General features: G+C 55.8%; 1 protein-coding gene and 1 long non-coding RNA gene across 2 annotated transcripts; both read left to right on the top strand.

Annotated features, from left to right (window-relative positions):
• Positions 1 to 1342: 1342 nt before the first annotated feature.
• Fasn (fatty acid synthase) lies at positions 1343 to 19319 on the top strand. The gene is made up of 43 exons (XM_050140489.1): positions 1343 to 1506; positions 2667 to 2802; positions 3321 to 3473; positions 4438 to 4611; positions 4788 to 4988; positions 5161 to 5283; positions 5375 to 5490; positions 5582 to 5716; positions 6223 to 6685; positions 6799 to 6986; positions 7205 to 7394; positions 7895 to 7989; positions 8160 to 8294; positions 8372 to 8575; positions 8687 to 8802; positions 8977 to 9149; positions 9224 to 9415; positions 9484 to 9564; positions 9655 to 9834; positions 9956 to 10135; positions 10210 to 10413; positions 10544 to 10830; positions 11172 to 11558; positions 11647 to 11811; positions 11894 to 12012; positions 12099 to 12253; positions 12362 to 12565; positions 12731 to 12881; positions 12964 to 13142; positions 13218 to 13337; positions 13445 to 13567; positions 13649 to 13872; positions 14318 to 14519; positions 14625 to 14776; positions 14872 to 14963; positions 15111 to 15262; positions 15514 to 15759; positions 15984 to 16172; positions 16449 to 16661; positions 16744 to 16964; positions 17082 to 17180; positions 17336 to 17587; positions 17668 to 19319. Exons 2-43 carry the CDS (start codon positions 2676 to 2678, stop codon positions 17803 to 17805), a joined length of 7500 nt encoding a protein of 2499 aa, XP_049996446.1. The 5' UTR covers positions 1343 to 1506; positions 2667 to 2675; the 3' UTR covers positions 17806 to 19319.
• A 5335-nt stretch (positions 19320 to 24654) lies between these two features.
• LOC126500391 (uncharacterized) lies at positions 24655 to 26223 on the top strand. Its single transcript, XR_007591330.1, has 3 exons — positions 24655 to 25118; positions 25710 to 25859; positions 26001 to 26223. It is a non-coding gene; the product is annotated as an uncharacterized lncRNA (long non-coding RNA).
• The last annotated feature ends 860 nt before the right edge of the window (positions 26224 to 27083 follow it).

Raw genomic sequence — 27083 nt, 5'->3', positions numbered from 1 at the left:
GAACCGGGGTCTCTATAGACTACACACGACAGCGGAAGATGCCAACAGCGAGGCATAAAATGGGCCTTAAAGACATAGGGGCAGTGGCTGGAGAACTTGGGGGCAAGTCAGCATGCGGGCAGAACACACCTGCCAGTCCTGTAGGCTGACCTTCCGCAGACAGCCTGGGTGGACAATCAAGTTGGGGAAGCTAGACACCAGGGTTGACAAACAAGGCTGAAGCTCTGGCACCCGTTCGCATCTAGGTTTTTTCAGACACCAAGCAATAGAGAGGCAGTCAAGGACCACTACCCCCCCCCCCCGCGCGCCCCGCCGCCAAAAACAAAAAAACAAAAAGCACTGCCCCATAAGGAGGTGTTTCTTTGGTGACCAGGGCCTAAAGGGGAAGGACAGCAGGGAAGGGAGCCACCTCTCTAGGCGCTCCGGCGGCCCCCTGAGCAGTTCGTCTCTTTTTGGTCGATGGGTTTGTCATCTTCCGCCCCCAAACTCGCTGACCCTTTCAAAAGAGGAATTTGAGGGAGGGAGGGAGAGGGTCCCGGAAACGAGGATCTCAGGGAGGCGCTCAGCAGCTCCTTTGTTCCCACCGTGCGGGGGAGGGGTGGTATCCCGCTCGCCAGATGGCCGCGCCTGGACCGTGCGCGGACTCCGGAGACCGCGGCATGCAGCCTGTCAGTATTCCTGATCCTGCTCACTCTACTCGTCCCTGCCCGCATCCTGGTCTCCAAGGTGGTCACCGAGAGGGTGTCCGAGAAAGCTGAGCCACGATGACCGGTAGTAACCCCGCCGGAGGCGCCCTCCGCCAGGGTCAACGACCGCGCTTGCGCGGGGGCCCGCGAAGCGCCTCGCCGCCGCTGCCGGCCCATCACCCTATTGCCTAGCAACGCCCATCCGCGCGCCGCCATTGGGCCGTCGTGGACGGCCTCGGCACCCCATTGGTCTCGATGTGGAGCAGGCCACGCCCCCCCAGCTCCGCGCGCGCTACGATCGCGGCGTGAAGTCGGCGGCGACACGGGCCCGTGGCCCCGCGTGGCCCCTGTGTCTTCCGCGCAGTCCCCAATGTGACCAAGCACGCCCGTCCCACGCCGCGCGCGCGCGCACCGTGCACACCTGGCCCGGCCCCGGGGGTGGGGAGGGCGGGAGAGATGAGGGCGTCGGGCCCGGGCCCGCGTGGCCTGCGCGAGGCCGGGGGCGGGGGACGGAAGCGGGCGGGGGCCGCGCGCTCCTTCGGCGGCGGCGCGCGCCCGCGCAGGGTCCCGGCTGGGGGCGGCGCGCGCGGGCATCACCCCACCGGCGGCGGCGCGCCGGGTCCCGGGGCGCAGCCCCGACGCTCATTGGCCTGGGCGGCGCAGCCAAGCTGTCAGCCCATGTGGCGTGGCCGCGCGGGGATGGCCGCGGTTTAAATAGCGCCGGCGCGGCCTAGAGGGAGCCAGAGAGACGGCAGCGGCGTCCTCATCTAGTTCGCCTGTCGCGCTCCGCGCTCGTCGTCTGCCTCCAGAGCCCTGTCAGGTACGCGGCTCCGTTCCGGGGTCCGGGACGACAGGCCGGCGGCGGCGTGAGTGCCGTGGCTCCGGCGGGAGGACGGGCGGGCGCCGATCCCCGGTATTCTTGCGCTCACAAAAGCGCCGCCGCTCCCCTCCGACGGCCAGCCACCCGGATGCTCGGTGCGGTGCGGCCGAGAGGGGCGCGGGAGGCCAGCGCGGCGGGCCGCTGTCACGTGGGCGCCGCGCCAGCCCCGGTGCAGGAGGCTGGGCGCCGCGTGGACGGGGCCGGGGCCTTCGCTCGCGGCGGTGGGACGCGGGTGCCGGTTCGGAGAGGCCAGATGCGGGGTCTGGGTGCGCACGAGGCCTCAGGGGCTTCAGCGGAAGTCACCGGACTATCCAGGCCTCGCCGGCAGGGTGGCGCGGAAGCCTCCACGTTAGACCTACGGCTGCAAGGCCTGGACTGTCCTGGGCAAGTGCCCTGGGGACCCGAGGACCTCATGCAGCCCCTGCTGCTGCCTCCGCCAGGTTATTGTAAGGTGTTTGGCCAGGTAGCGAGAGGCTTGGACTGTCCCTGCTCCGCAGCTAGCGGGGAGTAGTTAGTACTCCGGGTCGGATCTTGCTGGAGGGGTCCATGGGCAGGGGCTGTGTTTGCCTCTGCCCCGCCAGACCTGGGCACTCCATAGTAGTCGGGCCTGTTCCTTCTGAATCCTCAGCAAGCCTGGCCTCCTTGCTGGCCCTGAGCAGAACCCAGTCTCCATCCCAGGGCTGGAGAGGGAAGCGTCGGCTTCCCCGTGGCTTGTAGTGAGAGCATGGTTGCCAGCGTTCCAGACCCATCTCTCTTTGCAAGTTCCTGATTTGACCGGTACCCAGTAGGCACTGCCTGGAGGTCATATGGTCCCATGTAACTCCAGCGAGGCATGGTAGGATCAGGCCATGTTATGTCGGTGCGAAAGGAAGGAATCAAAACCTTAGAAGTAGCTCTCTGGGTGCTCAGAGCCCTGAGCACTCGGCTCATCCATGGGTACTGCTAGAGGCTTTCTGAGCCGTGACTCAGAAAGTCAGTGCAGGACACTCAGGTGCTACCTGTGGATCAGGGTCCATCTTAACCAATTGAGCAACGATGGCTACATTGTGGCCGTGGCTGGGAATGACTGTGTGGGGCCCACCATGCTACCTTCCTCACAGAGAAGAGCCATGGAGGAGGTGGTGATAGCCGGCATGTCGGGCAAGTTGCCTGAGTCAGAGAACCTGCAGGAATTCTGGGCCAACCTCATTGGCGGTGTGGACATGGTCACAGACGATGACAGGCGATGGAAAGCCGGTGAGTGTCCCCTAGGATCGGGAGTCAATTGCCAAGGCATTTCCTGGAGACAGTGCTCGCCCGTTGAGATTCCTGTATAGTTGTGAGGTTGAGAACCAGTCAGAAAAAAAAAGGACAGATGACTTGCTTGGGTCCTACATGGAGGATACCGAAGCTGGGCAGGAGAAGAGGACTGGGTCCTTCTGAAAGTCCCTTCTGCAGCCTGTACTCTGAGCGGGCTGCCAGTGTCTTACGATGCTGATTTGACTCTCACACCCAACGGGCTCTAACGTAGAGCCCAAGAGTGGCTCTACCTGATGGACAGGTGTGAGTCAGCATTGTGAGGCTGGCCTGGCCAACCATATCAGCAGCGGGTCTCCCGTCAGGATGGAGGTGACGGGGTGGTCACCAACCTCAGCTCTGGCAGGTGTTTTGGGACCCCTCGTTCACAGTGAGGTTGGTTCGCTTCTTTATTGGAGCCTTCCCCAAGAAGAAGGAGCTCCTTGTTCCCTGGCTTCAGGGGCTGTGATGTTCCACAGGGCTCTATGGTCTACCCAGGCGGTCTGGAAAGCTGAAGGACCTGTCCAAGTTCGACGCCACCTTCTTTGGGGTCCACCCCAAGCAGGCTCACACAATGGACCCCCAGCTCCGGCTGCTGTTGGAAGTCAGCTATGAGGCTATTGTGGACGCAGGTGGGTCATTGGGGTGCTCCTGCCCTTCGGAGAACATGAGGGCTGAGGGGGTAGCTCGGTGGTAGAGCACTTGTCCAGTGTTCACAGGAACCTGGGTCTCATCCCCAGCTCTGTGGAAAGGAAAAGGAAATGCAACAATAGTATCTTCTTGGCTTTGAGATATCGGGAAAGCCTGGCATAGGCCTCTGGCTGCGTCCCCAGCCCTGGCTCAGGAGGCGGGGGCCTTGGGTAGGTCACAGTTTCACAACTGTGCACCAGTGGTGTCCCAGGCGCGCCCTGTTACCCCAGTTTCCTCACTCCCTGATCTCTGGCTGCTCTGGAGCTGAGGGCGGGGCTTACAGCAGGTAGTTCTGCAGGGGCTCGGCCTCCAGCTTTGGCAACAGTCCTGTCCAACAGGCTGTCTCTTGTGGAGACAGAGATCTGGATCCCGCTGCTTGGGACATGGACGTGTTCCTTCCTAGGCCTAGAAGACCCCATAGTGGGCAGCCATTGTGGGTTGGTGTCATGGTAGGAAGAGTGAGCTTCAGGTTGGTAGGAGCTAACTAGCCCTCCACGTGATATGCAGCCACCCTGGCAGCCTCCATGGTGAACATGGAGGTTCCTAAGTGGGCCTGTCTGGCTACCCATGCCCTATCAAAGGCTGGGCACAGCTCCCTGGGGGTTTACCCACTATCCTCTGCTTTCCCAGCTTGGACACTTGGCCTTTGTCTGCCTGTATCTCCTTATCTCAGCCTGTCCTGGGGCAGGCTGCCCTTGGCCCTAGAGAACTCATTGGCTAACGGGCCCTTGGGACCCACCAGTGACACCAGAGGCCAAAGGAGTTGCCTTTGGGACAATGGTGTCCTCTGTCCCTCCTGTGGTTGCAGACTGACCCAGACCTTAGAGGTCCACTGTTTCCCCTGATAGTACCCCTGTCACCCAAACCTGTGTGGCCAAACCTGAGCCTTACCGCTGCCCCCGGCAGGCATCAACCCAGCCTCGCTCCGAGGAACAAACACTGGTGTCTGGGTGGGTGTGAGTGGTTCCGAGGCATCGGAGGCCCTGAGCAGAGACCCTGAGACACTCCTGGGCTACAGCATGGTAGGCTGCCAGCGAGCCATGATGGCCAATCGGCTCTCCTTCTTCTTCGACTTCAAAGGTTGGTTTTCTCCCAGCCCTGGCATAAGCCTCACCTGCATGTGTCCATCCATCTGGGCAACCCTTTGGGGTTCAGGCTTCCTTGTTCTTGAGGAAAGCTGAGTGGGGTGCTCAAGATCTGGGTAGGCCAGTGTCCGCCTTGGGGTATCCACACCTGTTTTATGCCCTTGCTCGCAGGGCCCAGCATTGCCCTGGACACAGCCTGCTCCTCCAGCCTGCTGGCACTACAGAACGCCTATCATGCCATCCGCAGTGGGGAATGCCCTGCTGCCCTTGTGGGTGGCATCAACTTGCTGCTGAAACCCAACACCTCTGTGCAGTTCATGAAGCTGGGCATGCTCAGCCCAGAGGGTACCTGCAAGTCCTTTGATGACTCAGGTGAGGTTGGCATGGGGTGGTCTTTAGGCTTCCTATGCAGGGTTCCAGTCTGTACACAGAGTATGGCATCTTGACTCCTGCTGAGGCATATGGGGTGTGAGTGTACACACACACACATGCACACACCATTGTCCCAGAGTACCTGCCTGGCTTAGGTGTTGGTCTGCCCTAGGGAATGGATATTGTCGCTCTGAGGCTGTGGTGGCGGTTCTGCTGACTAAGAAGTCCCTGGCCCGGCGGGTCTATGCCACTGTACTGAATGCTGGCACCAACACAGATGGCTGCAAGGAGCAAGGTGAGCAAAGAGGGCAAAGAGAGCATGGGTCTCAAGAATGCAGAGGTGGAGTGTGCAAGGCTTCATACCTCCATTACCCCGTCTCCCCCAGGTGTGACATTCCCCTCTGGAGAAGCCCAGGAACAGCTCATCCAATCGTTGTATCGGCCAGCCGGCCTGGCCCCCGAGTCCCTTGAGTACATTGAAGCCCATGGCACGGGCACCAAGGTGACAGCCCTTTCTAGCCCGTACCTGACCCCTGCACCTTTACTAGAGAGATTCCTGGCTACAGCCTTATTCCTCCTTGTGTCCCTTGCAGGTGGGTGACCCCCAGGAGCTGAATAGCATTGTGCGAGCCCTGTGTGCCTCCCGCCAGGGCCCTCTGTTAATCGGATCCACCAAATCCAACATGGGGCACCCTGAGCCTGCCTCAGGACTTGCAGCCCTGGCTAAGGTGAGCAGGCTGGGCTCTGTGAGTCATAAGTCTCCAATATGTGGGTAGCTGTGTACTGTGACCACCACTTACCTACCTGTGGGCTCCTGCCTGCACTGTGGCCGAGAAGGCAGGCAGGACGGGGCTACCCTGTGGTCTTCTGGACAGAGGAAACCCTAGCCTGCGAAAAGGATGGGCAGTTCTGAGGACGCATCTGGGCAGCCAGGTTCAGCAGAACGCCTCGTTCTGTGATGGCAAAGGAGGAGTAAGCCGGCAAATGCTCCGGCGTGTGTCCTTTCCTGATGGGTAACCCTCACACCTGCCTGTCCATTTGTAGGGACCTTCAGCCTGTTTCTATATTGGACATTCTATATGCAGACATGTACAGTTGTCTGCAAGACCCACCTCTGAACTTCCATGCCTTCTGGGGCTGCTCCTGACTGGGGAGGGGGGGTGTTTTAGGGAGGTGGGTAGGCACACTTGGCTGGGGTCTGCTGCCCCCTAACTAACATGTGTTCTGGCTGCAGGTACTGCTATCCCTGGAACATGGGGTTTGGGCCCCCAACCTGCATTTCCACAACCCCAACCCTGAAATCCCAGCCCTTCTTGATGGGCGGCTGCAGGTGGTGGATAGGCCCCTGCCTGTTCGTGGTGGCAATGTGGGCATCAACTCTTTTGGCTTTGGAGGTTCCAACGTCCACATCATCCTCCAGCCCAACACACGGCAGGCCCCTGTTCCTGCCCCACATGCTGCCCTTCCCCGTTTGCTGCACGCTAGTGGACGAACTGTAGAGGCGGTGCAAGGCCTGCTGGAACAAGGCCGCCAGCACAGCCAGGACTTGGCCTTTGTGAGCATGCTCAATGACATTGCAGCCACCCCTACAGCAGCCATGCCCTTTAGGGGTTATACTGTGCTGGGCGTTGAGGGAGATGTCCAGGAAGTGCAGCAAGTGCCCGCCAGCAGACGCCCACTCTGGTTCATCTGCTCAGGTGAGCCTGCCCTTTGCTCCCAGGCTAACCCTCGGAGGAGGGGTGGCTACCTTTCCCTGAGGGCAAGGCTGGTAGGGTTCCATGCTGTGGCCCTGATAAGCTTTCTGGGACAGGGATGGGCACGCAATGGCGCGGGATGGGGCTGAGCCTCATGCGCCTGGACAGCTTCCGCGAGTCTATTCTGCGTTCTGATGAGGCTGTGAAACCATTGGGAGTAAAAGTGTCAGACCTGCTGCTGAGCACAGATGAGAGCACCTTCGATGACATCGTGCATGCCTTTGTGAGCCTCACTGCCATCCAGGTAGGTCACCAGCATAATGAAGGGGTCCTGGGACACTCAGAAGCAAGGAGCTATACTCTCCGGGATCACACAGTCCAGGATGTGGGCACCAACATGTATGCTTCCCTGGGCAGAGCAAGCCTGGGGAAGAGTAGGGCTTCCCAGGAGTCCTGACATCAGAGAGAGGCTAGTGGTCCCAGGGCTGTGTGAGTGACGTGACCTGTGTCTCCAACCCCCAGATTGCTCTCATAGACCTGCTGACCTCTGTGGGGCTGAAACCTGATGGCATCATTGGGCACTCCCTGGGAGAAGTTGCCTGTGGCTATGCCGATGGCTGTCTCTCCCAGAGGGAGGCTGTGCTTGCTGCCTACTGGAGAGGCCAGTGCATCAAGGATGCCCACCTCCCAGCTGGGTCCATGGCAGCTGTTGGTAGGTATCCTCTCGGGGCCCCACCTCAGACACCGGGATCTTCTTGAAAGGGCAAAGTCTGGGTTCTTCAAAACAGTGAGCTGCTGCCTTGGAGGAGGAAGCGTGGTTACAAGAGGACAGGCCACTCTGCTCGGTTGTATTCACAGGAGGCTTCAGTTCTTAGCCCACAGACCTGAGCAAGACGGGAGATGAGGGACAGAGAGCTACTTACTTGACCCTAGGTCATTGCCCAGCTCCTCCATTACTTACCCCTGATACCCCCCCCAAGGGTCATTTCTGAGGTGAGACTTGGCCCCTTTCCCATGCTAACTCCATAATGACACCTCCTCTTGAGATCAGACGCAGCCGAGGGTGAAAGTGCCCTGGGAAGGCCAGTTCTGAGGCTGTCATTATGTCATCTCATTCCACAACACCCTTGGCCCCAGGTGCTGCTCGTGGCAGAATCCTGGTTCAGGGTGTGGGTGGGGACCCGCTCTGAGGCCAGCCACTCTTGATTGCAGGTTTGTCCTGGGAGGAATGTAAACAGCGCTGCCCCCCTGGTGTGGTGCCTGCCTGTCACAACTCTGAGGACACTGTGACCATCTCTGGACCTCAGGTGGGCCCTGCAACCATAGCAGGACTTCTCTCCCCTGCTTTTTGCCCTGGCCCTACACGGGAGGCTAAAGGGCCCAGTGGTGAGCTGTACCTGTCCCCGTCCCTACTGTTCCTGACAAGGGACAGCCTGCCTGCTCAGACCCCTCTGACCACTGGCTCTGCTGCCTGCAGGCTGCAGTGAGTGAGTTCGTGGAGCAGCTGAAGCAAGAGGGTGTGTTTGCCAAGGAGGTGCGGACAGGTGGCCTTGCCTTCCACTCCTACTTCATGGAAAGCATTGCTCCCATGCTGCTGCAGGCTCTTAAGAAGGTGAGTGCCTGGCCACATACGTGGACCTAAGGGTGTGGTAACTTGACTCCACTTGCTAACCAAGCTCCTGTGTTCAGGTGATCCGGGAACCTCGGCCACGCTCAGCTCGTTGGCTCAGCACCTCCATTCCTGAGGCCCAGTGGCAGAGCAGCCTGGCCCGCACATCTTCTGCTGAGTACAACGTCAACAACTTGGTGAGCCCCGTGCTCTTCCAGGAAGCACTGTGGCATGTCCCCGAGAATGCTGTGCTGCTGGAGATTGCTCCCCATGCACTGCTGCAGGTGAGCACCGGGTCTGCCCGGGGAAGGGGCGCAGCGCAGCAGCCTGCCAGTCACTGGAGAGGAGTGTGGCGTGCAGGAGGTCAGAGCCCAGCCCCCCTCTGCCATGCACAGGCTGTCCTGAAGCGGGGCGTGAAGCCGAGCTGCACCATCATCCCCTTGATGAAGAGGGACCATAAAGATAACCTGGAGTTCTTCCTCACCAACCTTGGCAAGGTGCATCTCACAGGGTACGTTCCCCTGCTCCCTGCTGCTCCTGGGGGCCCATTCCACCCTCCATGAGAGGGGTTACTGTGGGCCTCGCTCAGTTCTGGCCCTGTTTGGCCATCTTGGGATCTTGAAACAAATGGAGCCACAAGTGTCTCAGACCTGGGGCAGGTGTGTCACTCGGCTCTCTCCACCAGCATCGATGTCAACCCTAATGCCCTGTTCCCGCCTGTGGAGTTTCCGGCACCCCGAGGGACTCCTCTGATCTCCCCTCACATAAAGTGGGACCACGGTCAGACCTGGGATGTCCCAGCTGCTGAAGACTTCCCCAATGGCTCCAGTTCCTCCTCTGCTACAGTCTACAACATTGGTGAGCCGGGCCTCATGGTGGGGAGATTCCTTCCCAGGCACATGGGCCAGTGCTGAGGTCTCTGTCCCTTACAGATGCCGGTCCTGAGTCTCCCGACCACTACCTGGTCGACCACTGCATCGATAGCCGGGTCATCTTCCCTGCCACTGGCTACCTGTGCCTGGTGTGGAAGACACTGGCCCGCAGCCTGGGCCTGTCCCTAGAAGAGACTCCCGTGGTGTTTGAGGATGTCACCCTTCATCAGGCCACCATATTGCCCAAGACAGGTAAGGGACACCCTCAGCAGAGGCCGTTGGGATGTTGAGGACTCTGCTCTGACCTTTCTTCTCTGCAGGGACTGTGTCTCTGGAGGTGCGGCTGCTAGAAGCCTCCCATGCCTTTGAAGTGTCTGACAGTAGCAACCTGATAGTGAGTGGTAAGTGGGACCTGGCTGGACCTGTGGGGCCTGGGACCCCATCCCAGCCGGCCCTGCGCTCAGGCCCTCCTGCTGTTCCGTCTCCTACAGGAAAAGTGTACCAATGGGAAGACCCTGACTCCAAGCTCTTCGACCACCCTGCAGACCTGAATGCCCCTGAGTCTGCCCCTGCCTCCCGCTTGACCCAGACAGAAGTGTACAAGGAGTTTAGGCTGCGTGGATATGATTATGGCCCTCACTTCCAGGGCATCTTTGAGGCCAGCCTTAAAGGTGGGCAGGAGCATCCCAGAGTCTAAGCACGATTGCCAGGGACCATCTCCTCCCACTGGGGGAAATAGAGGCCCCTGGAGCAGGTGCTATCTGGAGTCCTGACCCGGCCCCTCTGCTGCAGGCGAACAGGGCAAGCTGCTCTGGAAAGACAACTGGGTGACCTTCCTGGACACCATGCTACAGGTCTTCCTTCTGGGTGACAGTCAGCAGAGTCTGCGGCTACCTACCCGAGTGACGTCCATCCACATTGACCCTGCAACCCACCTGCAGAAGGTGTACACGCTGGAGGGGGAGAATCAAGGTAGCTCTGACCCTCACTCTGTGCACCTGTGTCCTTGCTGGGCACTGCCGATGCTGACCAGTGTGTCTCCATAGTGGCCGATGTGACGAGAAGCCTCTGTCTGGGCAGCACGGTGTCTGGTGGGGTCCACATGTCAAGGATACACACAACAGCAGCCCCACGGCGGCAGCAGGAACAACTGGTTCCCACCTTGGAGAAGTTCATTTTCACACCCCACGTGGAGGCTGGGTGCCTGTCTGAGAGCCCTGCCCTACAGAGGGAGCTGCAGCTGTGTAAGGGTAAGGCCGCTCTCCATGTCTAGGCACAGCATTCTGCTGCATCCCTTCGTCCTCTGGCCAAAGGACAAGCTGGGGAATGGGTCCTAAAGTTGGCTGGAGGCCTTGGAAAACAGACCTTTCTCCCTCTCAGGTCTGGCCCAGGCTCTGCAGACCAAGGCCACCCAACAAGGACTGAAGATGGCAGCACCTGGGCTGGAGGACCCATCACAGCATGGACTGTCTCGGCTGCTGGCAGCTGCCTGCCAGCTGCAGCTCAACGGGAATCTGCAGCTGGAGCTGGGCGAGGCGCTGGCTCAAGAAAGGTTCCTGCTGCCAGAAGACCCTCTGATCAGTGGTCTCCTTAACTCCCAGGCACTCAAGGCCTGCATCGACACAGCCCTGGAGAACTTGCCTAGCCTCAAGATGAAGGTGGTAGAGGTGGGTGCCGGAAGGGTAGACAGGCCGTATCTATGCATGGATCCAGAGTGATCTCAGACCTGAAAGCAGGCAGTCATGGTGCAGCTGCTTTCTGTGGTCTTCGACCTTAAAAGATTGTGGGGAAATCACCCCTACCAGCCCAGGAACGTGATACCAGAAGAAAAGCTTCTAGGAAAGAATTCCTGGATGCCTTGGGCTCCAAGATGGGACCTCGTTGACAGGCTTGGGGGGTAGAAAGAGCCTCCTAGCTGGCGTTGCCACAGGCCCAGGGATGCCTACCCAGCCCCCAGGTTTTTGCTGTTTCCTAGAGGCAGCAGATCTAAGATGTTCCCCCACCCCAGGTGCTGGCAGGAGAAGGTCACTTGTATTCCTACATCCCGGCACTGCTCAACACCCAGCCTATGCTACAACTGGAATATACAGCCACTGACCAGCACCCCCAGGCCCTACAGGATATTCAGGCCAAGCTGCAGCAGCATGACGTTGCTCAGGGCCAATGGAACCCTGAGGATCCTGCTCCCAGCAGCCTGGGTGCATTTGACCTTCTGGTTTGCAACTGTGCAGTGGCCAGACTGGCCAACCCAGCCTCGGCCCTGAGCAACATGGTGGATGCCCTCAAGGAAGGTGGTTTCCTGCTAATGCACACAGTGCTCAGAGGTCATTCTCTTGGGGAGATCTTGGCCAGCCTCCCCTCTGCAGTGCAGCCTGGGCCCAGCCTCCTAAGCCAGGTACTGCTGGTGGGTGTGCAGGGCAGGTGAGGGCTGAGTACAGCCCAACCAGCTCGGCACTTACGTCAGACCTCATGCCGTCACACAGGACGAGTGGGAGAGCCTGTTCTCAAAGAAGGGGCTGCACCTAGTGGCCCTTAAGAAGTCATTCTATGGTACTGCGCTCTTCCTATACCGCCGAGCCACACCGCAGGACAACCCCCTCTTCCTGCCTGTGGAAGATACCAGCTTCCAGTGGGTGGACTCTCTGAAGGTCAGGTCCTGGGGCTGGGTACCTTTCCTTGCCCTCCCTGGCATGGGACCCTCCTGGAGGCTGACCCTTCTTTGTCCTGCAGAGCATTCTGGCCACATCATCCTCCCAGCCTGTGTGGCTCACAGCCATGGATTGCCCCACCTCAGGTGTTGTGGGCTTGGTGAACTGTCTCCGCAAAGAGCCTGGTGGACACCGGATTCGGTAGGAGAGACCCTGAGAGGTGCCCGCCCCCCCTCCCACCCTCACGCCCTCCCACCCACCTTGATGTCCTTCCTTTCGTCCCACAGGTGCATCCTGCTGTCCAACCTCAGCAGCACGTCTCATACCCCCAAGCTGGACCCTGGCTCTCAAGAGCTGCGGAAGGTGCTAGAGACTGACCTGGTGATGAACGTGTACCGTGATGGGGCCTGGGGTGCCTTCCGCCACTTCCTGTTAGAGCAGGGTGAGCCCACCGCTGCCTGCCCTGCACTTGCCAGGCCAAGGAAGAGGTGGGGGACAAAGAGCCCGGCCAGGTAGGCCCTGTGACATTCTTGCTTCCTTTTGTCTTCAGACAAGCCCGAGGAGCAGACATCACATGCCTTCATAAATGTCCTTACCCGAGGAGACCTTGCCTCTATCCGCTGGGTCTGCTCTCCCCTGAAACATGCCCAGCCCACCAGCCCAGGAGCACAGCTCTGTACTGTCTACTATGCCTCACTCAACTTCCGTGACATCATGCTCGCCACGGGCAAGCTGTCCCCAGATGCCATCCCAGGTGCGGCTGAGTGGCTAGGGGTAGTGCATGTGCAACCCAGGGAGAAGTCCTGGGGAGGAAAGGGCTCCCCACACCAGGGCCGCCTACACTTGCACCCCCATACCCTGGACAACCCAAAGAGGGGACCCTTAGCACTGCATGCCCCTCCCCTCTGTCTCCCTGCAGGTAAATGGGCCAACCGGGATTGCATGCTGGGCATGGAATTCTCAGGCCGTGACAGGAGTGGCCGGCGTGTGATGGGGCTGGTGCCCGCAGAGGGCCTGGCCACCTCCGTCCTGCTGTCACCGGACTTCCTCTGGGAAGTGCCCTCCAGCTGGTAAGTGGGCCGGCTGCAGCTGGGGGTGACGTGCTCTTAGAGCTGTTGCCCAGACTGAGGTGATCCTGTGCTGTGTCCTCAGGACCCTGGAGGAGGCCGCCTCTGTGCCCGTCGTCTACACCACTGCCTACTACTCCCTGGTGGTACGAGGGCGTGTGCAGCGCGGAGAGACCGTGCTCATCCACTCGGGCTCCGGCGGGGTGGGCCAGGCTGCCATCTCCATCGCCCTCAGTCTGGGCTGCCGAGTCTTCACCACTGTGGGTAAGGGCCCTGTCCCCTAGAACCCCAGACCTTGAGCTCTGTGACCCAGGCTCACCAGGGCCTCTCTCCTCACAGGCTCAGCTGAGAAGCGAGCCTACCTCCAGGCCAGGTTCCCTCAGCTCGATGACACCAGTTTTGCTAATTCCCGAGACACGTCATTCGAGCAGCATGTGTTACTGCACACTGGAGGCAAAGGTAGGTGCCCACCTGGGCCATTGCCAGGGAGTGGTTCACGCATTCAGTCTAGCCCTCTGGACTGATTGAGCCCGCATGACCCAGCGGATCTGTGTTTATCACCCTAGGGGTCGACCTGGTACTCAACTCCCTGGCAGAAGAGAAGCTCCAGGCCAGTGTCCGATGCCTTGCTCAGCATGGCCGCTTCCTAGAGATCGGCAAATTTGATCTTTCCAACAACCACCCCCTGGGTTAGTAGTCCTGGGGGCAGGGGTGGGGGGCTAGTGTGGGGACTTGGGGTCTCGACCGGTGACCGTAACTCTCCCGTTCAGGCATGGCTATCTTCTTGAGGAACGTCACTTTCCATGGGATCCTGCTGGACGCACTTTTTGAGGAGAACAATGAGACCTGGCGGGAGGTGGCAGCCCTGCTGCAGGCTGGCATCCGGGATGGGGTGGTGAAACCCCTCAAGTGCACAGTGTTCTCCAAGACCCAGGTGGAGGATGCCTTCCGCTACATGGCTCAGGGGAGACACATTGGCAAAGTCGTTGTCCAGGTGAGGCAGCCCTGGGTACCCGCACTGGCTTTGACTGGCAGAGTTTAGTTTTTCTGATTCCTCTCTCTTTGTGATATTTGCATGCCACAGCACGTGTGTAGAGACGAAGGACACTTAAGAGCAGCCAGTGCTCCTAACCACGGAGCTGTCTCTCCAGTCCCATTAACTAACTCTGACATCTTAAACTAACCCGTTTCTGTTCATCTGTGTACCACCATGAGGCTGTTTGCCTACTGCTAAGGTTCCAGCGGCTTCCTTCTCATGGCGTCTCTTTGGCTCCACCTACTCCATCTCTTCCAGCCTGGTTATATTCTGCCCTCCCATAGGCCAAAGCAGCTCTGTTCCTTAGTGAGTAGGAGCACCCATACACAGAAGGACTCCCACACCATTGCTCCTCATCTCAAGGTCCTTGGGTTGATTCTGAGCCACTACTCTTTATCTGCAGGTGCGGGAGGAGGAGCCAGAGGCTGTGCTCCCAGGCGCTCAGCCCACCCTGATTTCTGCTATCGCCAAGACCTTCTGCCCAGCCCACAAGAGTTACATCATCACTGGTGGCTTAGGTGGCTTTGGCCTGGAGCTGGCCCGGTGGCTTGTGCTCCGGGGGGCCCAGAAGCTTGTGCTAACTTCCCGGTCTGGAATCCGCACAGGTAAGCAAGTAGGGGCACCTTGGGCAGCTGGTGGAAGGTGTTCTGGGAGGGGCTATAGGCCACTCCCTCTCCTCCGGTGCAGCCCCACAGCCCTGTGTCCCACAGGCTACCAAGCCAAGCAGGTTCGAGAGTGGAGGCGCCAGGGCGTCCACGTGCTAGTGTCCACAAGCAATGCCAGCTCACTGGAGGGGGCCCGAGCTCTCATCACTGAAGCCACAAAGCTTGGGCCTGTTGGAGGTGTCTTCAACCTGGCCATGGTGAGAAAGGCATCCTGGGCTCCAGATACCTCCAAAGCCTGAGACCCAGGGTAGAACCCCAGAGCTGCAGCAAGCACTAAAACCTTTTCTCCCAGGTCCTGAGAGACGCTATGCTAGAGAACCAGACGCCAGAGCTCTTCCAGGATGTCAACAAGCCCAAATACAATGGTACCCTGAACCTTGACAGGTAGGCAGTACCTCCATTTGATCCCACCTGCATTGGTCCCCGCCGGCCTGGGGGTCTGGGGGGAGCAAATCTGCCACCTGTAGCCTTCTCTGGACTGCCTTGGAGAGGTTGTGGGCATGATAAAGTGATACGAACACCCACCCACAGGGCAACCCGAGAAGCCTGCCCTGAGCTGGACTACTTTGTGGCCTTCTCCTCTGTAAGCTGTGGACGTGGTAACGCTGGACAAACCAACTACGGCTTCGCCAACTCTGCCATGGAGCGGATATGCGAGCAGCGGCAGCACGATGGCCTCCCAGGTGGGCTGTGACCTCACACGTCCCGCAGAGCCCCTCACCCACGGCCTCTGCCCAGCCTCTGCCCAGCCCACCCGTGCTGTGACCTCACACGTCCCGCAGCGCCCCTCACCCACGGCCTCTGCCCAGCCCACCCGTGCTGTGACCTCACACGTCCCGCAGAGCCCCTCACCCACGGCCTCTGCCCAGCCCACCCGTGCTGTGACCTCACACGTCCCGCAGAGCCCCTCACCCACGGCCTCCCTTGCTCACAGGCCTTGCCGTGCAGTGGGGTGCCATCGGTGATGTGGGCATCGTCCTGGAAGCGATGGGTACCAATGACACCGTCATCGGTGGTACACTGCCACAGCGTATCGCCTCTTGCATGGAGGTGCTGGACATCTTCCTGAACCAGCCATATGCGGTCCTGAGTAGTTTTGTGTTGGCTGAGAAGAAAGCTGTGGCCCACGGTGATGGTGATGCCCAGCGGGATCTGGTGAAGTCCATAGCACACATCCTAGGTGAGCCAGCTTCAGGAACCTGCCTAGCTGTCCAAGCCTTAGCTTCCCCATCTATAGAAGCAGAGGACAGGGTTACGTGGCCTGGGGAGCTATGACCACAGTGATGTTTGTTTATAGAGAAAAACAGATTTGTTCTAGGCCAGCACTCCCAGCCTGTGCCTGGTTTCCATGTCCAGGTTGTCCTCACCCCCCTCCCCTTCTAAATAAAAAATCCCCTTTGGCAGGCATCCGAGACCTGGCGGGTATTAACATGGACAGCTCGCTGGCAGATCTCGGCCTGGACTCACTCATGGGTGTAGAAGTACGCCAGATCCTGGAACGTGAACATGACCTGGTGCTGCCCATGCGTGAAGTGCGGCAACTCACGCTTCGGAAGCTGCAAGAACTGTCCTCCAACACTGGCTCAGCGAGTGGTGTGTACCCAGCAGCAGGTTATGAGAGGGTCTTCGTGTGTCCCATCTGAGCTTCCAGCACTCGGGAGGCAGAGGCAGTTGGAGCTCTGTGAGTTCAAGACCAACCTGGTCTACAGAGCACGTGCCAGGACAGGCGGGCTCCAAAGCTACAGAGAAACCCTGTCTTGAAAAAACAAACAAAAAACCAAAGAGTATTTGGGACCAGTGCTTAGTACATGTATAGTGTACCAGAACCCACATGCCAAAGCTAACCTAGATCATACTCTGTCCTTACAGAGGTGACAGCCCCCAAGTCCAAGAATGACTCGGCCCTGAACCTGAGCACCCTGCTTGTGAACCCCGAGGGCCCAACCCTCACTCGGCTCAATTCGGTGCAGAGCTCTGAGCGGCCTCTGTTCCTGGTGCATCCCATTGAAGGCTCCACCACTGTGTTCCACAGCCTGGCTGCCAAGCTCAGCGTGCCCACCTACGGCCTGCAGTGCACCCAAGGTACCGTGCATGTGCTGGGGCGGCGCTTGTGCCCTGGGGGCTCCATTCCCCACTAAGTACTGAGCCCTGTGCTGTCTTGCAGCGGCTCCTCTGGACAGCATTCCGAACCTGGCTGCTTACTACATCGACTGCATCAAGCAGGTACAGCCCGAGGGGCCCTACCGAGTGGCTGGGTACTCCTTCGGGGCCTGCGTAGCCTTTGAGATGTGTTCTCAGCTGCAGGCCCAGCAGGGCCCAGCCCCCACCCACAACAGCCTCTTCCTGTTTGACGGCTCACACACCTTCGTGCTGGCCTACACCCAGGTAAGAGCTGGGCCAACTGGTCCTAAGTGCTGCCTGTGTCTTGGATGTGAACACATTTCTTCTGGGAGGGTCCTGGTCCTTTGACACTTGGTGCAGCGGTGTCTCCTCCCGTGACAGAGCTATCGGGCAAAGATGACCCCAGGCTGTGAGGCCGAAGCCGAGGCTGAGGCCATATGCTTCTTCGCAAAGCAGTTCATTGATGCAGAGCATAACAAGGTAGGTCAGGAGATACCTGCAGTGGGCAGGAAAGGCAGACTGGAGCTGAGAATGACATGGACCAGAGAGATGGGGTGCTTCTTTAGATCCCTGTCTCCCCAGTGGAAGGCGGGGCACACTGGTCCCACCCCAATACTCAGAACTGTTCCCTCCAGATTCTAGAGGCCCTGCTACCACTGAAAAGCCTGGAGGACCGGGTGACTGCTGCTGTTGACCTCATCACCAAAAGCCACCACAGCCTGGACCGCCGTGAGCTAAGCTTTGCTGCCCTGTCCTTCTACTACAAGCTGCGGGCAGCCGAGCAGTATAAACCCAAGGCCAAGTACCATGGCAATGTAACGCTGTTGCGTGCCAAGACAGGCGGTACTTACGGTGAGGACCTGGGTGTCGACTACAACCTCTCTCAGGTGAGTGGGGCGGGCGAGGCAGACGCATCTGCAGAGGCGCACTGGCTGGTGGCGTCACAGTGAGATGTCCACATTTGCAGGTGTGCGACGGGAAGGTTTCTGTGCACATCATCGAGGGAGACCACCGCACGCTGCTGGAGGGCAGCGGCCTGGAGTCCATCATCAACATCATCCACAGCTCCCTGGCTGAGCCTCGAGTGAGTGTGCGGGAGGGCTAGACCTACATGAAGCCACGCTCCATACCCGCCATCAGAGATGCTCCAATCCCCACCACACCCTAAATGCAGGGACTGGGAGGGTCCTGCTGGTGGGACCCCCTGCTCCCAGTGGCCCAGCACCACCCCCTCCCTTGGTGGCTGCTAGAAACAGGACCATCACGTGTCCCAGCTACCTAGTGGGGTTTCCAGAGCCATTGACTTGGAGACACCCTGGTCTGTGAAGAGTCAGTGGAGACGTGCAGAAGCCAAACTGAGCCTTTTCTGCCGTGTGGCCTCTGCCACGCTGGCTGTTTCTCCATAAATTCTCATATTTATTGCATTGCTGGGAAAGACCCCCATTGCTCATTCTAGAACCCCTTAAAACGGCAGAAGCCATGTGGGGCAAATTTCTGGTGAGGTTTCCAGACCCACTACACACAGGCTGCTGGCTGGAGCCCCTTTTTATCCTGGTCCTGCCCACTGCGGGGCAGGGTATGGAGAGGGCTGGTTCCTGGAGGTTGAGGACCCCAGCAGACACTGTAGCCCATGGCCCTTGGCCCCCAGTACCCCGGCTGCACCCATGATGCAGGGCCATGCTGACCCTGCGGACCGCACCGGACACTGACTTTGTTTTCCAAGAAAAGATTCAAATCGCTACTTGGGTTTTGAATTTATTGCGACTGTCAGTGTAAAGCACCACGTCTGGACTGATTTTTACACCAATGGTAAAAGTGCTGCTCTTGATGCTGTGCCCTTTCCACATTAAACCACGTGTGAGCACTGTCTCTGCTCCCTCTGTCCAGTCCCTGACCTGGGCTTCAGGTTCCAGCACCACACCCTAGAGGGAGCAGCCCTCTAGTGGGGCCGCTGGAGACCACGAGCTGCGGTGTGAACAGAATATCTCCACCTTCACGTCACTCTGGGCATCGGCTCAGTTGGTGCCAAACCAGACACTAGAGCAAAACCTCAGCAGCACTTGGCTGGTGTGAGAAGCAGGTGACATGGCCAGAACAGAGGATAACACAGAAAAGTTGAGGTCTCTAAGGTCCCTGGGGAATGTAGGTAGGCACAGCCTCATGGGCCCACAGGGCAGCCAGCTTGTATGTATGGGCTTGGGGATAAGCCATGGTGGATCTTGTAAGGCAGCCTTTTGGGGGGTCAAGGCCCCTAAACCTGTGTCCAGCAGAGACTCAGCAGTGGTATCTTCAGTGTCTGTCCACAGGTGGCCACATACAGCTGCATCCTGGCCAGCCTGGAGAACCTCCGAGTGGGGGTGCAAATAGGGTGCTCAGAAGGGGTCTCGTCCCAGTCGGTGGTTAGCCCAAAACTGATAAGCATCTGGTTAGCTCTCGTTCAACCTAGAACGTTCCTTAAAAGCTCTGTGTTGTCTCTAGTGTCTGGTTAGACAAAGGAATGGATTTATAAACCAGCCCAGAAAGGCCTGCCTCCCTCACCCTGCCGTGGGGACCTTGAGGGACTCACGTGGTGTTGTATGAGTCCTTTTTGTGACCGGCAATAAAATCTTGAGACTCCTGCTCTGTCTCCCATGTGATTTCAGCAGTGCTGGGTCTGGTGGTGCCCCTCAGCGGGTAGAGTCATGCTTGGTGACCCAAGTTTGATCCCTGGAACCCACATAAAAGTAGGAAAAACTAATAGCCCTCTGACCATGCATGTCAAGTGGAACAATACTAAAATAAGTGGAAAAAAAAAATTCAAGAGCAGTCACTATTCACAGGCATCTTGAGAGAGATGGTAGAGGGCAAAATTTAACATCTGGCTTCGTGGCATGGCACTGAGTCCTGGCATCAGTCAGAAATAATCGTCTGCAACTCCTCCTCTAGTGGTCTGAGTTTACCTTGTGCACTTGAGCAGTAGAGATGGCTTCAAGAGGCAAGAACTCTGGCTGATTTTGCAGAGGAACTAGATCAGGTTCCCAGCAACCTTGGCCAGTTTACAGTCATTGGTGACTGAGGTCCCAAGGGATCTGACCCTCTGGAGGATGTCACACACACAGTCCATAGACATACATGCAAACAAGACGTTAACATACATAAATCGAAATCTAAAAGAATGAACAAAGGCCCCAAGACCATAAGGCTCAAAATTTCTTTTTGGTTTTTGAAGATGGTTTCTCTTAACAGCTCTGGCAGTTCTAGGATTCACTTTATAGGCCAGGCTGGCATCAAACTCACAGAGACCCGCCTGTCTCTGCCTCCTGAGTTCTGGAATTAAAGGCATTCACACCACCTCTTGTCCTAAGGGTCAAAGCTTCTAACTAAACTGCCCCCTACAAATCTCAGCAAGACTCTGGAGCATTGGGTACCTGTGCCGTGCCCCCATCCCCCCAGCAGGCCAAGGCCAGACTGGGCTATAGATAAGAAGCAGGGGGATGCCTGGCAATGGTGGCACACCTTTAATCGCAGAGGAGTTCAAAACTAGCCTGGACAACCGGGGCTACACACAAACCTACCTGGGGCGGGGGGGGGGGGGGGGGGACAAGGTCACAAGATCAACCTATCAAGACACCCAGAATAGACACCAACTTAGGATACCAGCCAACAGAAGTAAGTTGGTAGCCTCAGGTATTCAGAATAGAAAAGTATGTAAGCAAGAGAAAGGACTCTGAGAACCCGGGGAGAGAAAGAAATCTTTATTATTGTTATTAAATAGTGAACAGAGCCCAGGAAGAGATAGGACCTCGTGGGTAATGTGGAGTCCCAGAGTAAAAGGGCAGGGGCGCAGCTTGAGAGGAAAAAGTGGTCTTTGTCTAATGTGCACAAGGCCCTGCTTTCAATCCTTAGAACTGGAAAAGCGGGGTGGGGGTTCACTTTCAAACTTGCAGGTTCAGGAAGCAAACTTCAAGCTCGGGGAAACAGGTCATATGCTACGGTCTATCACAGTCAAACTGCTCAAAATCCAACAAGAAGCAAAAACCTGAGCGGTGGGAAGATGGACTGAGTGGTGCTCCCTGCCATCCCAGAGCTGAGAGTTTACACATAGTACATGGTATCTGTTGAGCATGGGCGTGGAAATAAAACCAAATACTAAGTCCTAAATACGAGAGCCACTGTTGAATGTGTGTTTCCTTTAATGTCCAGGGAACGAGATAGGAGGAGCTTGGAGAGTCTAAGGGCACAGACTAGATGCCCCAATCCCATAAAGGTCTCCAGGACATGTAGTGTACAACTGCGACCTGAACACTTGAGGCAAGAAGATTGCTGCTACCAGCTCAAGGATAACCTCAGCTACATGCATGTTCAACGGATTTGGGAGTGTGGGTCAATTGGTAGAGGGCTTGCCCAGAATTTCCGAGGCCCCGAGTTCCAACCTCAGAAAAAGAGAACAAGAAGGTAGGCAATCTGGGCCTCTGGCCAGGAGAGCTAGCATAGCAAACCAGAACCGTAGGGAGCCCCACCGCCTTCCCTCTAGTGGGGGGAAGGGGGTGCCAGAGACATTCACTGCGACCCCTCCAAGCCCTGATCCCTTGAGGCAACAGCAGCCAGGTCTTTTACCTTTCTGTCCTGGTAGGAGACAGACCAACCAAACTGAGGGGTTGAATATGACTCAGCCCAGTAACACTGAACAGCAAGGTTTAATCAAGACATGAGAACCAGAAAATTGTTGACTTGAGTGGGAAAAGCAAAACCATGAGGGGATATAGACACCGAAGTGAGCAAAACTGAAAGCAGCGAGTGGGCTCAGGTGTGGAGTCCAGTGCAGAGGGCTCATCTGTGGTTCAAGAGGCCCCAGGTATCAGCTCCGTTATTAGAAAGTCAGGGAGGGGAGGAGGGGAAAAGGAGGAAGGCTTAAGCTGGATAGAATGCACCTGTAACCCCAGCAATGAGAATTAAGCAGCTAGTACCACATGCTGCAGTAAACAGTAAAGAACATAGCTGTTTTTTTATTAAGGCAGTAAAGATAGTCTCCGCAAAGAAAGAGGACACCGAATGAATTTTAGACACGAGAGACCCACTACTGAAGAAGAAGAAAAAAAAACTTAGCGGAAGGTGCAATAACAGTAGCGCCAGCACTGCCCAAGCTGTGCCTGGCAGCTCACACCTGTAACCCCAACCAGCATTGAGTGTCGTCGTCAGGAGGAGCAAAAGTTCCATCATTCTCAACTATGAGATTTTGCCTCAAAAACTAAGCTGGTTGTGGTAGTGTATGCCCTTGATCCCAGCACTTGGGAGGGAAAGACAAGTGGGTCTCCGAGCTCAGTACAGCCTGGCCCACACAGCAAGCTCCAGGACAGCCAGAGCTGTATAATATAGACCCTGTCTCAAAAAGCCAATAGTAAAGCCAGGTGGTGATGGCGCATGCCTTTAATCCCAGCACTCGGGAAGCAGAGGCAGGCGGGATCTCTGAGTTCGAGGCCAGCCTGGTCTACAAAGTGAGTTCCAGGACAGCCAGGGCTACACAGAGAAACAAACCCTGTCTCAAAGACCCATTAGTAGTAGTAAATGAATGAATAAACAAATAAAATGATAGAAATCACCTCAATCTGAACCTGCTAGGGGCTGCAGCAATGGCTCAGTGGTTAAAAGCGCTTATGGCTCTTCCAGAGGATATGGGTTCAGTTCCCAGCACCTACATGGTGGTTCACAACCATCCTTAACTCCAACTCCAGAGGATCCTGTGGCCTCTTTCGAACTCTGTAAATCTTGTCACACATATGGTACACACGCATGTTCAGGCAAAGCAGTCACATACATAAAATAAAGCTAAATTTAAGAAAGAAGGAATGGTCTGGGAAGACGGCTCAGTGGTTAGAACACTAACTCCTCTTCTGGAGGTCCTGAGTTCAATTCCCAGCACCCACATGGCAGCTCACAACCGTCTGTAACTCCAGTTCCAGAGGATTTGGCAAACGTGGTGGTGGCGCACGCCTTTAATCCTAGCACCCAGGAGGCAGAGGCAGGCGGATCTCTATGAGTTCCAGGCCAGCCTGGTGTACAGAGCGAGTTCCAGGACAGCCAGGACTACACAGTGAAACCCTGTCTCAAAAAACCTAAATAAATAAATAAGAGGAAATGGTGTGCAGGCCTCACTGGGATGGGTGAAGTGACTCGGGGACTAGGTGCTTTTAATTTGTATGCAAAGCCCACAGCAGCCACCAAAGAAGGCACAGACAGATGTGTGGCCATGGCTCAGGGCTGCACCCTGGCAGCAAACAGTGTTCCTCCATGACCTCTGCTTCAGTTCCTGACTCCCAGTTTCGGTTTGAGTTCCTGCCCTGAGTTCCCTTGGCTCATGGTGGATGTGACCTAGCCAAATAAACCTTTTCCTTCGCACACAGGAGTCCAGGTGTGGTGGCGTGTACCTGTAACCCTCTACTCATTGGGTGGAAGAGGCCGGGGATCAGAGGTCCAAGGCTGTCCTTGGCTGCAGAGGGAATCTGAGGTCACTTTCAAAAAGTCAAGTTAAATGTGCATCTAACGTAGGATCTGCTGTCCTGCTCCCAGGCACATGAATCACCCTACGTCCATATGAAGATTTGACAAGAACATCCATAGCAACAGACTGAATCAGAAGCCACTCCAGACTCACAAGCAGGGGAATGGAGAGACGCATTTCAGGACATCCCATAATGTGGATACTTCAGAATATCCATGACTGAGCCCTGGAAAGAATATGAGCAAAGACTTGAGACACTTCTGTGCGTATAAAACCCTAGGAAAGCACACACGTCAGTAGCGACGGGAGTGTCATGGATAAAGGGGGTTGGGAGGGCACAGGGAAACTGGGGGTGGCGATACACACTTTCATGATCTCACTGTAACAGTTTCGGCTGTGTATATGGGTATCTATAGATGTGTAATTGTCACTTTACCCATACTTCCAAAGCACTAATTATCCCTCCGTGAAGCTGTTTAAGGGGGGATTTATAAACAAAATAATAGTCGGTTAGACCTCTAAAACATAGTAAAAGATGCTCAGCCTCTCATTATAAGGGAAATAAAGATTGATAGTCACAACAACTGCAGACTTGGCCTCCTCGCCGTGCTGTGGGGGCTGCAGGGGAACCGGCACCAAAGCAGCGCCGGTGGGAAACACACACAGAACAAAGGGTCTTGGGGGAGAGGTGTCCGCACACAGAAAAATGACCTCTGTGTTCAAGTTTCTTGGAAAGTGGCCTGACTACACCTACACACACACACACACACACACACACACACACACACACACACCACTGTAACACTGTGTAAAATCACAAAATAGTGGACATGACCTAACTATCTCCCCTGGATGACTGACAAAACGAATGTCTGTGTGTGCAAAGGAGGGCCGTGAGCAAGGAAACCTGATGTGAGCTTCAAGACAACAACTGGGAGAGACAGGCAATCAATCCCAGGACGGTGGGGCACACCTGTAATCCTAGCATGCAGCTAGCTGAAGCAGGAAGACCATGAGTCGATATGGTTATAACAATATATGTGGGTCTAACGGTAATGCCGCTTCGTGTGTTAGGAAGGATGGTGGGAGGAGGGAAAAAGTGGTGGAGGGGTATTCTTCAGAATATGCTTTTGGTTCAGCTGTTTTTAAAGATTTCTTTTCCAGGCATGACGGGCACATGCTACCTGTGCCCTTTTATTCCAGCACTTGGGAGGCAGAGGCAAGTGAATTCTGTGAGTCTGAGGCCAGCCTGGTTTACACATAAAATTTCAGACCAGCTAAGGAGACCCTGTCCAAGAGAGAGAGAGAGAGAGAGAGAGAGAGAGAGAGAGAGAGAGAGAGAGAGAGAGAGGAAGGAGGAGGAGGAGGGGGAGGAGGAGGAGGAGGAGGAGAGGAGAGGAGAGGAGAGGAGAGGAGAGGAGAGGAGAGGAGAGGAGAGGAGAGGAGAGGAGAGGAGAGAGAAAGAATAAAACGGAACAAAGCAGGAACACATTGGCAGAACCTGAGCATCGTGTGAGTCACACTGAACTAAAAGGGTCCCGTGCTCCAGTGGCCAGAAGGATTCAGAGGACTGCTCCCAGAAAAGCGGCCTTTTCTGGTGAAAAGTCTCCAGAAAGTCATTGAAAGTCCTGGAAGTTATTCTGAGGACTCTCGGCCAAAGGGAAAACAGTATTCAGGAAAATCTACCAAATCCTGGCAGCAGCAGTGAGTTTGGGGCACTTGCCTTGGCCCCGTCCCCCTCTGCCCACATGATGGGTGCAGCTAAGGACAGGCTCCTCCTCCAGGACCAGCCTAGGGCTACCACACAGGCTTCCAAAGGCTCTCCATCCCAGCTCTGTGTGGTGCATTGCAGACTGCTTCGCCGGGGTCCTTCCTCACCAAATCCCCTCCAGAGCGTCAGGAAGAGGAGTCTACTCTCGGTGTCTTTGCCCAGGCTTACGGTAAGGTAGTGGGTCCCTGCCAAGAGAGGTGAGTGGAGGTCACGGTCACAGGCTGTCCCTTCCCAGATGCCAGATCTGTAAGTTGCAGGGCTGGCCCGGGCTGCCTCCGCTGACCAACAGTGCTGGAAGGCTCCACTAGGGGGCAGGCCAGCCTAAGGGCAGGGAACACCCTAGCTCAGACCCCAGGAAACAAAGCAGGAAGAAATTCCAACCCAAGTTGTCAACAAACACTAGATCGGAAGAGCATTTTGACATCAGACACAGAGACGCAGAGTCTGGAGTTTGCCCAGCTGGTTTTCACTCTTGCTTGGGTCCAGTACTTCCTCACCATGCTCCCTTCCCTATGTTTGGAATCATAATATATATCCTATGCCATTGTGTGTTGGAAGTTTGTGATCTGTTTTTTGATTTTGATTTTTTTTTTGAAATATCCACTTAGCAGAGTTTATTATTTCTCTTGTTGCCTAATTGCTGCCACTTTCCATGAAATTTTTGGCATCCTAGACAAGTTATAGTTTGATTTTATTTATAGAATTTAATAGCTTTATAATTGTATATGTTATATTTATAGAATTGATTTTGATTTTATAGGGTGATTACAGTTAATAGATTGCATGAATCTCAGGAGAGACTTTGAACTTCATGAGACAGATCACTTCTTGTTGTCTGCAAGATGTAGGACTCTCAGTTACTGCTCCAGTACTGTCTGCCATGTCCTATAACGGACCGGAACCTGAAGCTGTAAGCCTCCCCCATGAAATGTTTTCCTTTATAAGTATTGCTGTGCTCATGGTGTCTTTTCACAACGATAGAACACTAAGACAAGCCTCAAACACCCTTAACCTCTGAGCCAGCTCTCCAGCCCCTCTCATTTTCTTACAGGGCAGAAAATGCAAGTATCGTAAGTGGCCTCTGTAATTCATATCGTTATAAAATACGTGTCAACAATAGCACCAGTGCTGGAGAGCAGGACCCGACGATACAATATTTTTCTAAGGTTTGTGGAGTTGAAGTGTGAAGCAGAGGTGGGAAGTGGGAGCAGGCGATTGCACAACAGAAACTGTGGACTCTGAGGCTCTGACTCGAGGGTCATGTAAGCAGCCTTAGAACAACTAAGGAGCAGTAAAACCAGCCAGACATGGCGGGCCATGCCTTTGGTGTCTCTACTTGACAGGCAGAGTCGGCTGGATCTCTGTGAGTTCCAGGCCAGCTGAAGATACATAACAAAACTCTGTCTCAATGAATAAATAAATAAATAAAAATAAAAATCAGGGGGCTGGAGAGATGGCTCAGAGGTTAAGAGCATTGGCTGCCTCTTCCAGAGGTCCTGAGTTCAATTCCCAGCAACCACATGGTGGCTCACAACCATCTGTAATGAGATCTGGTGTCCCCTTCTGGTGTGCAGTCATACATGCAGACAAAACATTGTATACACAATAAATAAATCTTTTTAAAAAAATCAGAGGAAGTAGTAGTAAGAATCCAATAGAGGAAATAAAGTAAAGCAACACTATAAATTAAAAAAAATACTTTTTTTTTTTTTCTGAGACAGGGTTTCTCTGTAGTCTTTGGAGCCTGTCCTGGAACTCACTCTGTAGACCAAGCTGGCCTCAAACTCATAGAGATCCGCCTGCCTCTGCCTCCCGAGTGCTGGGATTATAACTGTTGTTTTTATAAAGAAAAAAACTTACTGTTGTCTTAGAGTTTTTATTGCCATGAAGAGATACCATGACCACGGCAACTCTTTTTGTTTGTTTGTTTGTTTGTTTTTGCTTTGTTTTTAGAGACAGAGTTTCTCTGTGTAACAGCCCTGGCTGTCCTGGAATTAGCTCTTGTACACCAGGCTGACTTCAAACTCAGAAAGATCTGCCGAGTGCTGGGATTAAAGACTTGTGGCACCACCACCCGGCCCAACCACGGCAACTCTTATAAGGAAAACATTTAATTGGGGTGCCTCACTTACAG

The sequence above is a fragment of the Alexandromys fortis genome, unplaced genomic scaffold, assembly GCF_014885135.2.
Source record: "Alexandromys fortis isolate MF-2015 unplaced genomic scaffold, M_Fortis_MF-2015_v1.1 scaffold_39, whole genome shotgun sequence".
In the NCBI taxonomy this organism is placed as follows: domain Eukaryota; kingdom Metazoa; phylum Chordata; class Mammalia; order Rodentia; family Cricetidae; genus Alexandromys; species Alexandromys fortis.
This window is presented reverse-complemented; position numbering and strand designations above follow the sequence as displayed.

Bases quoted from the DNA above. Each gene is read 5' to 3' on its own strand.
- Fasn (XM_050140489.1), top strand. From the start codon at position 2,676: ATGGAGGAGGTGGTGATAGCCGGCATGTCGGGCAAGTTGCCTGAGTCA. The intron at 9,835-9,955 runs GTGGGCAGGAGC...CCTCTGCTGCAG, and splicing joins CTTTGAGGCCAGCCTTAAAG to GCGAACAGGGCAAGCTGCTC. The intron at 14,520-14,624 runs GTAAGCAAGTAG...TGTGTCCCACAG, and splicing joins CCGGTCTGGAATCCGCACAG to GCTACCAAGCCAAGCAGGTT.